The sequence below is a fragment of the Lytechinus variegatus genome, chromosome 4 (assembly GCF_018143015.1).
Source record: "Lytechinus variegatus isolate NC3 chromosome 4, Lvar_3.0, whole genome shotgun sequence".
In the NCBI taxonomy this organism is placed as follows: domain Eukaryota; kingdom Metazoa; phylum Echinodermata; class Echinoidea; order Temnopleuroida; family Toxopneustidae; genus Lytechinus; species Lytechinus variegatus.
In genome coordinates, this window is record NC_054743.1 from 31,975,779 (window position 1) to 31,991,896 (window position 16,118).

Sequence of the window (16,118 nt, forward strand, 5' to 3'; positions counted from 1 at the left end):
GCCTCGGCTTCTTTTAGTCTGGACGAAGCTTTGACAGCTTCACCCTTTCTGTTTAGCTTCTCCAGGATTGCTGTATGGTCTTTACAGGCAAGTTTCATTGTACAATGTTGAGAGGGAGTGGACCGTCCTGGACGCTGCTTTGGCTACTTTTAGTCTGGACCAAGCTTTGACAGCTTCCAACTTTCTATCAAGCTTCTCCAGGATTACTTTAATTACTTTCTGGTCTTTGTAGGCAGGTTTCATTGTACAATGATGAGGAGTGGACCATCCCGGACAGACTCTGCTTTGGCTTCTTTTAGTCTGGACCAAGCTTTGACAGTTTTACTCTTCTATCAAGCTTCTCCAGGATTACTATATGGTCTTTGTAGGCAGGTTTCATTGTACATTGATGAGAGGGAGTGGACCATCCAGATGCTGCTTTGGCTTCTTTTAGTCTGGAACAAGCTTTGACAGTTTCACCCTTTCTATCAAGCTTCTCCAGGATTACTGCATGGGTTTTGTAAGCAGGTTTCATTGTACCATGATGAGAGGGAGTGGACTGTCCCAGACGCTGCTTTGGCTTCTTTTAGTCTGGACCAAGCTTTGACAGCTTCACCCTTTCTGTTTAGCTTCTCCAGGATTACTGCATGGGTCCTCAAGGAATCTGTATTGTCTGCATATGACAGGGATAAGAGAGGGGGAGTGAGAGAGGGGGAGGGAAAGAGTCGATAAGAGAGAGGAAAGAGATCGGGAGATGTGTGTATGAGAGAAGAAAAAAATAAGAGTGAAAATATGAAATGGAGAAAGAAAGGAAGTAAGAGACCGGTAATCTATCAACAAATATCATCTAAGAGTTCAATAGGATGATATGCATTTATTATTGAAGTCCAGCAATATAAGTGTATCTCGTAATGCCTGAAACGAAAGCCAGTTCCTTTTTTGATGTCCATGGAAAGAGAATTCTGATATTTGATCATTTGTTTTGCTGTGAGTCCATGAATATGAATTGCAAAACCCAGATAAGAGGCTGATTATAGGCATTGACTGAAATGACCCCATAGATTTCAGTGAAAGAGCCTCATTTTTTTAGGATAAATATTGGAGCACTATTTTGTAAGAGGTGTAGTAACCTAATGGATATATCTCTAGATTACATAGATCACATCCTTCAGGTTTCATTCCCACATCGGCACTAACATCATTTGGCAAGGCACCATTCAACATACTTGAACTTTGGCGAGGTAAATGGGTACTAAAATTCACTTCTTTTGAACAGCAAAAAATGTTTTATGGATTATAAGGGTTTGCATTCGCCACAAATGAGTTTCTTACTGAAATAGTCAAATATCGTTCCCACACTAAGAAGTGAAAGGTAAAAATGCTTTTAAAAATTGTTAAGGCTTCACACTGTACCCACAAATTAGCTTCTTACTAAAATCCAGGCCTACTATATGTACTGAAAAGTAAAAATGTTTTAAGGATTAATGAGACTTCAAACTAAAGCCACAAATGTTTCTTACTTTGACAGCTTTGGAGGCTTTGCAAGACGACTTTCATTGCATCATGTAGCTGATTCTGACTGATTAAAATTGATGCTTTGAGCTGATATGCAATCGATTTCAGGATTGATGAATGTGTCGACTGGTTATCCAATGAAGAGCTTCTTTTATTGTCTGGTATTCCATCAAAAGCTGTATGTTGGAAAAAAAACATTAATTTTACCACATGTTTGAAGAGAATGGATGTAAAAACCCTTTATCTCAAGAATGCAAAGAAAAATAAAATTCAAGACAAATGAGAAAAACATTCTGGCATAGAAGACTATGAAATCAGATTGATCTTCCCTTAAAACTGGTAATTGACATCAATTAAACTTTGCATTGTGTCTCCCCTACCTTTCAGCATTTTTTTTTTATAAAAACCAATATAAATAGATATAAAAAGAAAAAACAAAACAAAAGAAATACACAATAAATTTCAAAAATAATAAAATACAGTAGAAGGAAGCATTTTTTTAATAGCAATTTTGTTTATTCATGATCAGAATACTAACATTACAGTTTAAAAATAAATTTGTTTATTGCTTTGATTTGTGCATAACTTTAAATAATTAATGTAAAATAGAATAAATAGATTTAAAGCAATTACAATTTATGTCATTTTTACCATCATGCAAATTTTTGTTACAATCTCATATATACATTGCCGAGATCTTTGGAATGTGGGGAAAATAATTCCCCCACCCCCTGACATACATGACCAGAAATATCCCAACTATTAGGTTTGAATATGGATCTGGAACAAAACAATTTTAAATAGACAAATTCTTGACTGCACGCAGATGGCAGATCAGAAATTTACTACACACAAAACTGCTAGAATTACCAAATAATGATCTTTGCGACCTTTGACCTTCAACCACTTAACCCAAAATCAAATCAATGTCACTCCCATATGCATACATCAGCAAAGTTTAAGTTGATACATCAACAGACAGACAGACCACCTTTGGTGGGAGGAAGCATTAAACTGATGTGAAAAGTGACAGAGGTTGATGACTCATCCATTTGTAGCAAAAGAGATTAAAAGATCACTGTTTTGGCCTTGGAAAGATAATAACTGAATGAAAGTGATACATACAATATATGGGACAAGTTCAGTTCAGAGGTAAAAAGAGAAATCCCTTTCCTAAACTAATTAGCAATCAACAAGACGAAATATCTAAGATTTTTTCGATCATGCACCAATTGGTTCACATCAACCGCGTTTTTTGGAGGGGTGGGGGTACTATTTGGCATTATCATGACCGAAAGTGATAACAAGATAATTGACATTGATCAAGTTTTAAAAGACAGTAAAAATGTTTTACCTGAATCGATTCTTCTCCTCTTAGCCTTGCTGATATCATCTGTGCCCTCATTCTCCTCCATCCATTGGTCAACCTCGACTCCTGCTCTATTGGTCTGCAAAATTCCCAGAGCACAATCAACTTCTGTCATGGCCAGCTCGGCTTTATGTTCCTTGAAGAGGCAATGTGCTTGCAGTATCAGAGCATGTGCAGTGTAGATTTCATCCTCTTCCTGCTCTCGTCTACCACTATCTGAGTTGCTACAGTCAATGTGGACCTGATTTTCAAGTGTCGTTGGGGATGCCCCTGTGACAGCTGCGGTCTCATCCTGCTCCCGCTGCCTCTTCCTTCTGCCTACAGTGTCTCCAGAACCTCTTGGACCTTGCTTGTCAGTCCCATGATGGCCAACATCGCTACCGTGTCCAAGGGTCTGACGTCCACCGGAACCACTACTGCATCCAGGTATACTCCTATCGCTACCATCCCCACCTCCTTGGTCGCCTGGGTGTGCAGTCCTCTCTGCCTTGGAACGCTCCTCGGAAGATGGTGTTGCACATGGCACCAAGAAAGGGAACCTGCGGGATGACCTCTGGGTTTCACCATCATCCATCGCAGAGGATGAATCTGGTATGTCATGTTGGAGGAGAGACGATTTGGACAAGAGTTTGTCACACACTGCCAGTGCTTCCTGGGTCTTGCCTGCTTTCAGGAGGGCAGTGGCAGCATCCAAATAAATGGTTTTCAGAGGAGGCAGGAGTGAATTACTTCGGCTGCCTCTATCCTGAAAAGATAGATAAAACCATCCGTGATCAAATACATATCCACTCTCTTCCAGTAAAATTTTAGATAGAATAAAACGTTACCATAACAATACTTTGCAAACGCACATCTTATCTGATAAATGATTCTTCACTTGACAGCGATTCCATAAAATATGTACACCCGACCCCTATAATGTGGGACCTTCATAAACTTATTTGACTCTCTTTTCTGCATGTAGATCTTATATACAAATTTGTATTGCTCTTAGATGGTCATAACTTGGGCATTTCATGAACTGAAGTAAGAATGGAAAAATGAGCATCTGACATACAAAAAAAAAATTTCTTTTGGTAGAATTGGCATCAAATTACTTAAAATTTCTCTAGCTTTCAAAATATTTGTCTTATGATTACCAAAAAAAGAAAACTCAAATTAAGGTTGATCTCAATTATGTGCTTAACTAAGTTTGAGATCAATGTCAATTTGAGCTTCATTTGATTTAATCACAACTCTTTGTAAGAGTAGTAATAATACAGGGCATATGAGGGGTAAAGAAGGGCAGTACAAAATCCCCCCCCCCTTTTTTTTGCTTCTGAAATTTTCAATTAGGCAAATATCAACCTATCCTACTTTTATGGTCTAATGCTTTTGTTGATGACAACCACATTTTTTCAGGCTTGTATGGCAATGACTAATGTAGTTAATAATGAAACTGAAGAAACTTACAAAGGCCAGAGAGCTGCTTTCAAGTAGTACAACGTCAGAGAGTAAGGCCATAAACATATCAACAGCAATGTCAGTCCTGCAGAATAAGATACAAAATGAATAGCAATAACGGCAATCATCAAAGCTCATCATTCTACGAGGGAGTTTCATGAAGCAAATAATGATTTTCACTGACGAAATTGCTCTAAGCCAATCAGACGTAAGGATTTCAGTAGCTTATAACAAATAGTGGAAATCACTGACAACTTGTTTCATGAAATGCTCCCTTGATATTAGGTAGGTTTAGATTGCAATACAATTTCTGTGATGTGGAGCCTAGCTGTTTTTTTTTAATTTTATTTTGTGAAGACCATAGCAGCACCCTATATCACAAGAGAAACTCAGTAGTATATTTTTACCAATGTTTTATATAATGGGTATGCACTTTGATTTTAAAGATGCATGCAGTGCACTTCCCAGTGTCATGATGTAACAATCATCCAGAATATGTAACTCCAAAACATAACCTGGAACAGTTGTGAGAAAAAATGTTTAGCACAGGGACCTCCTAGATCCGTACTGGTAGATTAATGTGCAATTATGAGAAATCAATGTGTTACAACAAAATGGAAGACAGGTTTTAGAAGAAGTCAGTGACATTAACATACAGGAAAATAATATTGGATTGCGAGAAACCAAACACATTATAGCAATGCCTATAAAAAATATCTGTTTGCCATAATGGAGGTAAAACAAAATGGGTCAGTCAGTCAGTGTTTTTTTTTCCTTCCCATGTCATGGATGAACATTGACCTTGTCATTCACCAGTAATAAAACAAACAAATAATTCAGCAAACAACTAAAATCATGGTTGGGCAGCACTTTTTTTTTTTTTGGGGGGGTCCTATTCAAATAAAAATATGATTTAGCAGATTTAGCAAAGGCTGGTCAGGTTATGGCAAACAACTTTTTTTTTGGGGGGGGGGGTGGTGCCTAATCCCATTGATGGGCCAGGGGCCATTTCATAAAGCTGTTTGTAAGTCAAGAGTGACTTTAAGAACGACTGGTGATCCTTTCTTGTGGTAAATGATATTCATCATTAAATTTTCATTGGTGATTATTTAGTGTGTTAGAAAGGTTCACCAGTCATTCTTAAAGTCGCTCTTTACTTATGAACAGCTTTATGAAACACCCTCCAGGCTACAAAATACTCACTGGTTAAGATCATGGCTACGCTTTGCCAGGACATAGACCCCAGTCCAGTAATCAAAGGATTGCATAGGGTGATCAGACCTTTCCTTTGTCCAAGAAACTGGAAGTAGCAGCACTGGTGGCCATGCAGGACTAGGACTGATAAAGGTATCGTCTCCATTCTCATCTGCAGTCTGGTCTAACGCAAGGGCCTATAAAGATAACAACAGCAGTCTGGTTCTAACACAAGGGCCTATAATATATGTAACAGAGGACTGACAACTTACGTCTGTGTGACATTAAGCATCAGCAACCTTAGCGTGACGTCACTGCCCCGTGTTAAATCCTAGAGATCGGTCATCCATAGTGTACTCTATATCAGACATTTATCTCTTTTGATCTTTTTCAAAGTAATTACAAAACCTCAGTTAAACACTTCAGTTTTCTAAAATCATACAGAGGGTGTGCCGTGGTCAAGTGGTTATATCTCATGTATCTCAATCAGAGATTATTTCTAGATATAGTCATTTAATAAATGCCTATATTACTTTATTTGTAGATCTGCTGATTAATCGTTCTCCCCATGTTCAGTGAAGTACTAGTATTCTTTAATTATTCAATTATCACTCTGGGTGCATGTTTTGCAAATTAAATGAAATTTGAGAACTTACCTCCTTTCACAGATTTTCTTTAACTAATGAAAAATCACACCATCCATTGACTTTCATGCCTGAAAGGAGAGAAAATATACTGACCTTTACTAACAGACGGAGAGATTTCACTTCTGCGTCTTCATCCCCCAGATCTCTATAGGTGACAGACAGGTTGAAGAGGGAGGGTGGTGGAATGATTGAACAGCTTGTAAGAGCTTTCCTGAACTGCTGCTGTGCCATATGAGGTTTTCCCTGGTAGCAAGCGAGAGAGAGAGACAAAATTCATGGCCATGCTTGCTCATTCGAGAGTTATCTAAATATCCAATGTTAAAATTTCACAATTTAAAAAAAAATACAATGGAAAATAAAAGTGCCTCTTTCGTTTAATAGCCATTGGGCTTGATTGAATCTGATTAGTTTCACCACTGTTACATCACTGGGGTACACATGAGAAACAGGTTTTCTCCCTGGTAATGTAATGTTGTAGATGCTATTATCAGATTCCACTGACCACAGTGGTTGAACAAATTTGGTCCAGAATGTGGATACAGCAAAACTATGACTAGATTTCATGTACCAAGATTTATGATTTAATTTTCCGAACTTTAAAAAAGGTTCAAAACTATAAGTGAGAACTATTCATCCTCATTTGGACGGGCAATGCCCCCATCCCTTGCCAATCGAACCTTGGATGAATAATTCCCTCCCATACATGTACTTTGTCAAAGCCTGGTAGATTTTTATTTTTATGCTATTATAAACATTTGTCATCATCACTGATGGATACAAGAGGGTACAGCCCCCCCCCCTTTTGAGAAGCAAAATCAAAATTTGTAATGTAAACATGCCATTGATACAGAAGTGAGCCCCCCCCCCCTTTAGAAAGTGAAGACCTTTTTTTTTCTGGGACGAAATCTCCTGAATTTTTGGTTAAAAACCTTTCTTTTCTTTTTTTTTGCTTGTCCAATTTTTCCTCGGAAAAATGTGCCCCCCCCCCTTTTGGAAAATCCTGGATCCGCCCCTAGTCATCAGCATTACATCTCCAATAGGAAGACAGATCTCACCATTTGCCTTAGACAGCATCCCATAAGGTTGTAGACTTGGACTGATACACCATCTTTGGAGATAATCTCAGTCAGATGCTGACAGGCATCTAAGGCTTCAGTGAAGTTGCCATGGTGATACAGACAGAAGGCTGGAGAAGAGAGATGACATCCTTGTAAAACATTTCAACATTTTTCTAGTAGTTTACTAAGTACGACAGTAATTGGGCTTTTCCATTATATGGTTTGATTATACGAAATACATAACAGTAAATATCGCTTATTCATATCCTACATTAATTGTAATTCACATGTGTATTCCAGATAATGGATATACTTAGGACAATGTTAAAGGAATCATAGGGCAAATACAAATGGCCCCTAGAATGTCACAAAAGTTCAGAAAGAGCACCTGTAAGTCTAAACTAAAAACTCCAGGGGCGGGGGAATTTTCACTACCATCTGTCAAAATGACTCTATATCAAGTTGATGGGTAAGGAAGAAAATAAGAGAGAAATGGTATAAATGCATTTTTAGGTCTCCTCTCACTATCACCTCCTTCTTCTATCTATCTTATTCCTATGTTGATTAAAGGCCAAATCCATGTCGAAAAACAAATTGATGTGTATTTTCATTTTTTTCAACTGACCTCTTATATACTGGACTTGATCCTGTAGTTGATCCGGTATAGAATGTAGCTCTTTATTGATGATCTCAACACATTTGACCCATTCTTCAGCTTGAACCAAAGAACATACTCTCAGGTAACTTATGATCCCTCTCAACTGCATTCTGAAACCTGAAATAATAAAACAATTTATGTTATGTTATATAAAACATATGGACATTGTCACACCCAAGTCAACCCAAGAGGACATACAATCAATTCTCGCAACCATGGAAAATGCAGTGCTATCTGCCCTAAATTCAAGTCTAAAAACTTCAATTTTCCAACAGCATTTCTGAACCAATAATTGACTCATAGATCTTCCCTATTTGACTTCTGAGCAGATAGAGAAGCACAAGTGCTTGGTAAGGCAACACACCCAATGTAAAAATGTTCCACCTGTTAAGCCAGGGAGAGTGCACTGGAGCCTAACAATGGTTTATTCAGTCCCAGGACTTAATTGTGCATAATAACGGGGGATAGCATAGGGGAAGAAGGTTAAATCCTTAACAGACATTAAATAATGATTACAATAATAACAGTTCTTTTATAGCACTTATCACATTATTTTATAACATCGCCATCCCTCTGATTGATCGCAAATATCTCCTGAGATGACATTGACATACAATTGCTTGGTAACATAAAAGATACAATTTTCTGCACATATTTCCACCAATACATGCAAAATGCTCTGAAAGAATCAAGTCAAAGCTTTACAAGAAAATGTAGTTCACGCACATCTTGTTGTGCACATATTCTCAATTTGAAAATATTTGGTAAAGATTGCAAGATCAAGAATGGGTTTGGGGCACCAATTAATGAAAGTTGTCAGCACTTTTAAAACAAATCATCAGCTCAGACAATTTCAGTGAGATACTAAATATTAACTGTCAACCAGCTTCATGGCCATGGCCTTACCCGTGTTCTCTGTTGCAGTCTGTTGTCGGTGATGAGTCGAATCTTGCGCTTGTACTCGGCTATGTCTCTGACTCTGAAAAAAACCCCAAAGATATTAAATATTTATCAATTAACGGTAATTTATAGATAAATCAATAAAGTAAATTTAATACCATTCATACAAATGTTGCCCCTTTGTTTTCCTTGTTTCATTCATTCTCAGTTTTATCTATTTACTTTCAGTTTACTTATTCAAATTATTGATCCATTGATCATTAAATTGTAGCAGAGTTCAGGCACCTCTTTCATAATGCCTTACGAATATGGAAACCATAGAAACCTTTATTTTGATTGGCTGCTATGCCCTTTTTCCCCAAGGTAGTTGTCATGAATGCAAAGTCATCATAATTAAGCCCTTTGTAAATGGGCAACAGTGGGGCCCATCTCTACAGCCAGAGTACATAACACTAAGCTCCAATCGAATTGTTATCCACTTGATCGGTTTGGTATACTGATACTTAACATACAATCTGCATATTTTTCAACCATCCAATTTTTCACATTAAAGGTATTGTTTAACTTTGTGAGCAGCCGATTTAAAAAATTCTCAAACCAAGATGAAACATGTCTACAAGTGCATGTATTAGAACTAATAAACCCTGAAAACAACCATTATTGAGAATGAAAAGCTTAAACTACAAAGCAAACCCCGATTTTGTAAATAGGCGTCTTATAGACACCTAAATAGTACACATAAGTGTATGGGATGAAATTAAGATGGTGTTTCCGGTCACTTTATATTTCAATTTTTGAAGCACTAAATAATGATTTTCGAATGCAATTTTTTCTGGGCTTCATTTTTGTAACATATCACAGATACAGGTGACAAGTGTGACCTTCTAGCTCAGATTTTTTAAAAGTCAAACCAATGATAACCAATCACTTTAAACTAATGATAAGGCTTATGTAAACTGCATGTACCACAGAAAACTAAAGCATGCTCATGAAAAAGATATACCTCATTGTTTGTCTCTACGATCTGTTCTATATAACCAAGCTGAAGTTCCACTGACCATCTTTGTAGTAAACAGCATGCTATCCACATCAAACCCAGGAGAACTACTTGGTTAATAACACCATTCAAATCTATCATGAAAGAAGAAATCCATTTTTGTTTGTTATCAATATTCCTGTTCCATCTCAAATAAAAGAAAGAAAATAAAATCGTCATGAAATGTCTTCCAAATGGGAAGATCCAAATCAATTGATATAATTCAATTCTACAGCCGATTCTTCAAAAAACAGTACAAAACATATGAGATATTTTAAACCGAAGTTTAAAACAAGAAACAAAATGGGGAACTAGATATATAAGGCCACAAGTTCTTTTACAACGTTCAGTTCCTAAACAAAAGATCACAAACAACAAAACAAATTCAATGTCATATTCCATTTTATTCATCAATGATTCCTATTAAAAGCTGACAATTATTTGAGCAGAAGATAATTCTTTGAGAAGACATTACTTGTCATTGTACTTGACATACAAATCACAAAGAAAGACACAAATACAGTAACTAACAAAACAACCACATCCCCTGGAAATAAATGTGAAAGATATTCTTCATCAATGTAAGCAACTGCATATATGTCTGTGGAGCATGTTACTTGCAAAGCAATTGATGCTCCATAATTTTATTTGCAGGAATTATTTGGGGCCTTCACCTATAAGCATTCAATATGGAGGCCTGTTAAACTGTAAAGTAATTCACTTCAAATATTCCGAATAAATTATTGTGTAGCATTTAGAATGATATTATGAGATACCCTGTAACATCTCTCCGAAAGGCACTACACTGTACAGTATTTTTACTTGAGCATACTTTAAATATGTTGAATTTACCTGATGATTTAGTGGAAATCTTCTGAATCACGATGGTGATGTCATCTTCTCGTGGAGCCTCCTCACCATACAAAAACATGAAGACTAAAGGGGAAAAAGATTTAGGTTTGATATTGATAATGTCAAAATCTCATTCTATATGCTTTATTGGAACATAAAACATCCCCCCCCCTCCGTCCTAATAAAAAATTTCGATCACGCTAAGAGTTTTAATTCAATTTAATGAGAACCAGAAAAAAATAAATGCCCTTTTTTAAGATTTATATTGAATTCACTTACATGCTCTCCATCTAAATAATGAATACATTGAAGTACACTTATATTTCAATTAAATTAGCAGAAATAAATTAACATTCTTACAATTTCCCAAGTAATTATGCATTTTATAACAAAAAAAAACATATTGGAAGGGCAAATGAAGACTTAACATGGGCTGGTTTTCAACTGTCCTTTTGTGCATGATTTGAAACCTTTATTTTTTGTTCAATTGTTAAATGCTTCACCATTTAAACCAACCCACTGCAGTTGGTCTCTCTAGAAACTTTTCTCAGCTTACCTCTTCTGAAGGCTTGGTTGATCATCGGGCGACTCAACCCTACCACACCTTCTGGTCCATGCTTGCCTGATCTCCTTAGATTGTTAATCACATGTTTGCATGTTGCACTGAGAACATCCTGGAGGTGAGTCTCTGTGAGTGGAAGGCCTGATATGAATCATCATGAAAAGAAAATTAATGACAAGTTATCTGTATTACAACACTCAGTTTGTAAAAATGTATCAGGAAGGGAGGAGACCTAAGATGGAGAAGAAGTCAAGGGATGAGAAAGAAAGAGAGGTAGGGAGAATGGAAAGTGGAAGGAAGAGGAGGAAGAAAATGAGAAGGTGAGGAGGAAAACGAAGAAAACAAGAGAAGGAATATCAACATCATCATCATCCGTTAAAGTACAGTCCACCAGGTTGGTGTATCATCGTACTAGAGAAAAAGAAGAAGAGGATAATGTAAAATGTACAGGCCTATACACGTAAAGTACAAAATAAAGTTCTAATCTGAAGTTCCCATACATTAAAGTTAATTCATATTTGATTCAAATTAATGAAACTGTAATATATTCAGGGTAATGTGGGGAAACAAATTAATTGTGATTGCATTGATGATCTTGATAGAAAATCAAGGAAGCCAAACTAATTCTTTTTCACTGGCAATCTTGATATGACTGAAATATTATCTTATAAAAGTTTGGTAGTTTGCACTGTTCTAACAAGGTAACTTGTGCATGCATGCAATTACTAGATATCTATATGATTTTCCATAAAATATTCTCTATATTCTCTCCAAGAATTCAATAAATAAATGCATTAGAATTTGATACATTTCAGAAAACCATCAATGATTAACTGTATTATTGCTTTAAAATATTGCAATACAGTTAATATGACCTTAGAAATCTCTTACCCAATAGTTTACTTAGTGATTCCTCTTCTCCTTTCTCAATCTATATAAAACAATGCAAAAATGAAAATCAATTAAGGATTTCAATTAACATGATTAACCTTATTCCAGAAAGCTCTGCCGCTTTGCTGGATAATAATTTACTGGCATTAGGTTGAAAGTCATGACTGAAAATTCTAGTATCAAACTAGAGTCTGTTAACAGTCTTTTTGGGGGATCTATATAAAAACAAATTCTGAAATTTTGTCCATCATCACATTCTTGGACCTAGGCCAAGTTAGACAGGAATAACCGTCGCTTCTGGGGATTTATTTAACAATTTTTGACATTTTACTATAATCCCCATTATGTATTGGTGAGTGGAGCCAATGCAGTTCTGCAGAACAACCAAAATACAGCTTTCTTTTGGTCTAGGCCAAGTAAAGAGTTCAACAGTTCAGGGAAACAACCAAGTCAACTGCACAGCACAGAGACTGTGAAGGTTTTGCTTTCTACTAGACCTGTCCTATCTCAGTTTCTAGACGAACCTGCTACCTTAGATTAGACTCAGACTCGGGTTAGAGTTAGATTGTAGTACACTATTAATTACATATGATCAAGGTGTCTGAATGCCACATTGAAAAGTGTCAGCATAAAACAGGCTGATTTAGGGGAAAATATGGCACATTTTTCGAGAAATTCAGGCTGCTAGAAAAATGTGATCTGAATCTATTAACTTGTGTTTGGCATGGATGGAAAGAGAGATTTTTTTCACTTTGTAGCAATTTTTCATTGTGATCTGGTTTCCAAATCTTTATAAAAATCATACCATCAGAAAGAGCATAAAAAATCCTATTGGACTCTTTATGGACAAGTTTTTGGCATCAATAATGAATTTATGACACTTAACAGCTCTCGGAAGCTAAAAATTTGGATTTGTGTGTGTCCCTTTCTTAACTACACAGTTTATGGCAGAGAAATGCTGAAAATTGACCCGGGGGGGGGGGCACTTACATTGACGAGTGGATACCATGCGCGACCAAAAAAAAACATGTAAAAAGGATGTCTTTTTCAAGATAGGGCATGTTACGTACGTAACGTTATAAGGATGTCAAAAGCACTAAAATAATGAAAAAAGGGTATCTATTTCGCCTATTTTGCTGGGACTCAGGAGAGCTAAATGTTTAGGGTCAAATTTGCGAGGGTATAAAAATCAAGAATAAAATGTTTTATAAAAGATGTACTTCTCGCCCCAGGAGTCAACACTACGTGTGTAGTCTGTAGAGTACGATTTGTGCAAGTTGGGCTGTACTATACCCAATGATGTTCAGGTAAGGTAAAACCGACGTCCGTGACATAACATTGAAATATCGCTGTACTTGTTCAGGGGTTCAATCAGGGAAAACTTGCCAGTACTATTAATAGTATCGTTTTGTTTCCATCACTTGTTGAGGGTGCGGTTTCACATGCCAATACTTAAGGGGAGCATTTTCAGAAAATATGGAAAATACCCGGTGCTTTTTGAGATCTCATGGTCGCACATGGTATCCACTCGTGAATGGAAGTGGCCCATCCCCCCCCCCCCCCCGGAAATTGACCTAATTTCATTCTTCTTTTTTCAGCCAATAATTGGATTAAAAAAAAATGGTACATTTCTGTCAGTCTGAAGGTAAGTTTTCTTCAAATTCACAAAGAAAATGTGATATTTATTTTCTTGAAATAAGAAAAATATTTTTTTTCTCCAGAAACCCTTACTAGTAATATGATTGAAAATAAGTCATGATTCAATTTCCAGGCATAAAAAAAAATCATTTGAATTTTTATAGTCCAAAATAGCAAATATAGGCATTATCGTGATATTGGGAACCACCGTTCACTTCATACAGCAGCGCTTTATTCAGTCACACGCACGGTTCCCTATTTCCACCTCCATTCACTTTGTACACAAGTGCGCGTACACAAATCTACCAGTGGTTCCCAAAACCACGATTTTGGCCCAAATATAAATTCAGGATTTACCATCTTTCCAGAATTCCTACTAGATGCAAAACCACCACCACCAATCAGGGTAGCATCGCAGAGCAAGTTCAAAAGGCCAGAATGCAAGGGGTCTTCGCTTGTGTTTCGTCCGCCAGAGTTCAAGGGGGAGTCTTGTGCTGGAAACTGGTCCATTTGCATTTTCATTCGAGCGTTCAACTTGGTTCAAGTGCCGATTTCCACGTTGCATTTACAAATTGCACCATTCATGGACTTTGCAGGTCCCTTTCCCCGATGTATCTGACTACAAATCACGAGATCCTTGCTTGGCAGTGTATGTTTCACTTACAAGTGGAAATCACTATATTTCTCGTCATTTGATTGACTCAAATTCACGCGCCATCGATCAAGACGAAATTCGGGAAATCCCCGATCCTGCTTGCAAGTTATCACGTGATGTATCACCTGATAACGCCGCGGCGCGCCGTACGTTTTCATCTTGTGCAAAAAATATAATTATCCAACATCCAGCTTATTTATATTCGTTGGGGATCAAACACTTCTCTAGATTGTCGCCCGATATTTTGGCTTTGTAAGAATTCGGGTGTCATTTCTTATGCTTTGTTGAATGACCAGTCACATCAAGACTGGAGATCTCCTTTTCTGCCTGACACTCATATTTCAATTTCAATTTCATCCAACTCAAGACCAGTCTCTGTGCAGTGAGCTTGACTAGTTAGTAGTGCATCCAACCTGAGTGCACCTGAACTGAACTGAAGATTACTTAATGCTTACAACCAGTAACCAAGAAAAATGGCAAACACACTATCCATGAGAGAGAAATACAAAGCCAGACATACGCTGGTTTGTCTTCTTCGTGCGGTAATTGGCCGCATCACAACTGTGGAACTCAGAAATGAATGTTCAGCGACTGGCTACGTGGATGACGTTGATGGTTTTATGAATGTGACAATGTCCAAGGTTCTGTTTGTGAACATGGATGGAGAGAAAATGCACATGGACTCGTTCTTCGTCCAGGCAAGCCTTGTTCGCTATGTGCAAATTCCAGATGACATCAACATGGTGAAGGCTATGAAGCGGCAGTTGATGTCGATGAATCCCCGAAAACCAGCACCAGGGAGTATGTCAGGAGGTCGCAAGAAACCACCATTAAAGCTTTGACTTGTGACTGATCAATTCAAGCCAAGATGATCAAATTCCAAGTGATTCAGCAGGCTTATTAGTTCTACACAGCCAGACAGCTACAGCCAGACAGCTACAGCCCAGGATCAAGAACGGCATTGACAACTTTTAAGTGTTGAGGAATAGTCAAACTTCTTGGACCTTATCATCCGGGAATGAGAACATGTCTTGAGCTTCCAAGAAAGTGTTGAAGATCTACAACTGCATCAAATCTTCCATAAAGATGTGAAAAAAAATGAGTGTAGTTCTTTGTTACTGTGGCAGGTGTTGTTTTGGCAATCTGATAAATTGTTAACCATTTCAAGTTACTTTATTTCCTGAAATTCTGAACCATGTCTTTTGCCAACCTTTGCCTCTGGTAAAGGTTCAAATTCAATAATGTAAATCATACTCGAGGTCCAAGACTCCAATCAAGTGTACAAGTCATTTTGTCGGCTATTAATCCTGTGTGAGAATTTGAATTGTTTTATTAATATCTACATGTACATGTAGCAGTAAACTAGCACCCTCAGTAATATTTTTTTTCCTCAAAAAGGGCATTTTGAGCATTTATCACAAGAATTTAGAAATAATAAACATGACATGACATGAAATGAACTAGAAATCATCTTTTGAGGCGTTCCACTGTCCAATCACTAAGCAGTTTTATATTTTAAAAAATAGAACATAGTGCCATCAAAGTCATTTTCCATAGAGCACAACCTGCATATTTGTATGGCAATCAGTGGTCAATAGCAAATAAGAAGCATTTTATGAAATTCCATCCATAATTCTATTTATATCAGAGTGGAACCCAGTTGTGTCACTCTTGTTGAAGTTCAAATGATGAAAAGTTTGATGGTTTTAATAGCTTTTATG

General features: G+C 37.1%; 2 protein-coding genes across 2 annotated transcripts; one reads left to right on the forward strand and one right to left on the reverse strand.

The window, feature by feature from the left end:
- Window positions 1–289: 289 nt before the first annotated feature.
- LOC121413856 lies at window positions 290–14,527 on the reverse strand. Its single transcript, XM_041606827.1, has 14 exons — window positions 14,100–14,527; window positions 12,105–12,144; window positions 11,208–11,354; window positions 10,652–10,735; window positions 9,767–9,894; window positions 8,770–8,842; window positions 7,831–7,980; window positions 7,203–7,333; window positions 6,241–6,390; window positions 5,510–5,697; window positions 4,316–4,391; window positions 2,849–3,608; window positions 1,500–1,670; window positions 290–652 (listed from the first exon to the last, which is right to left on the reverse strand). Exons 1-14 carry the CDS (start codon window positions 14,262–14,264, stop codon window positions 468–470), a joined length of 2,448 nt encoding a protein of 815 aa, XP_041462761.1. The 5' UTR covers window positions 14,265–14,527; the 3' UTR covers window positions 290–467.
- A 343-nt stretch (window positions 14,528–14,870) lies between these two features.
- LOC121412945 (U7 snRNA-associated Sm-like protein LSm10) lies at window positions 14,871–15,239 on the forward strand. The gene has a single exon (XM_041605708.1). It carries the CDS (start codon window positions 14,871–14,873, stop codon window positions 15,237–15,239), a length of 369 nt encoding a protein of 122 aa, XP_041461642.1.
- Window positions 15,240–16,118: the final 879 nt, after the last annotated feature.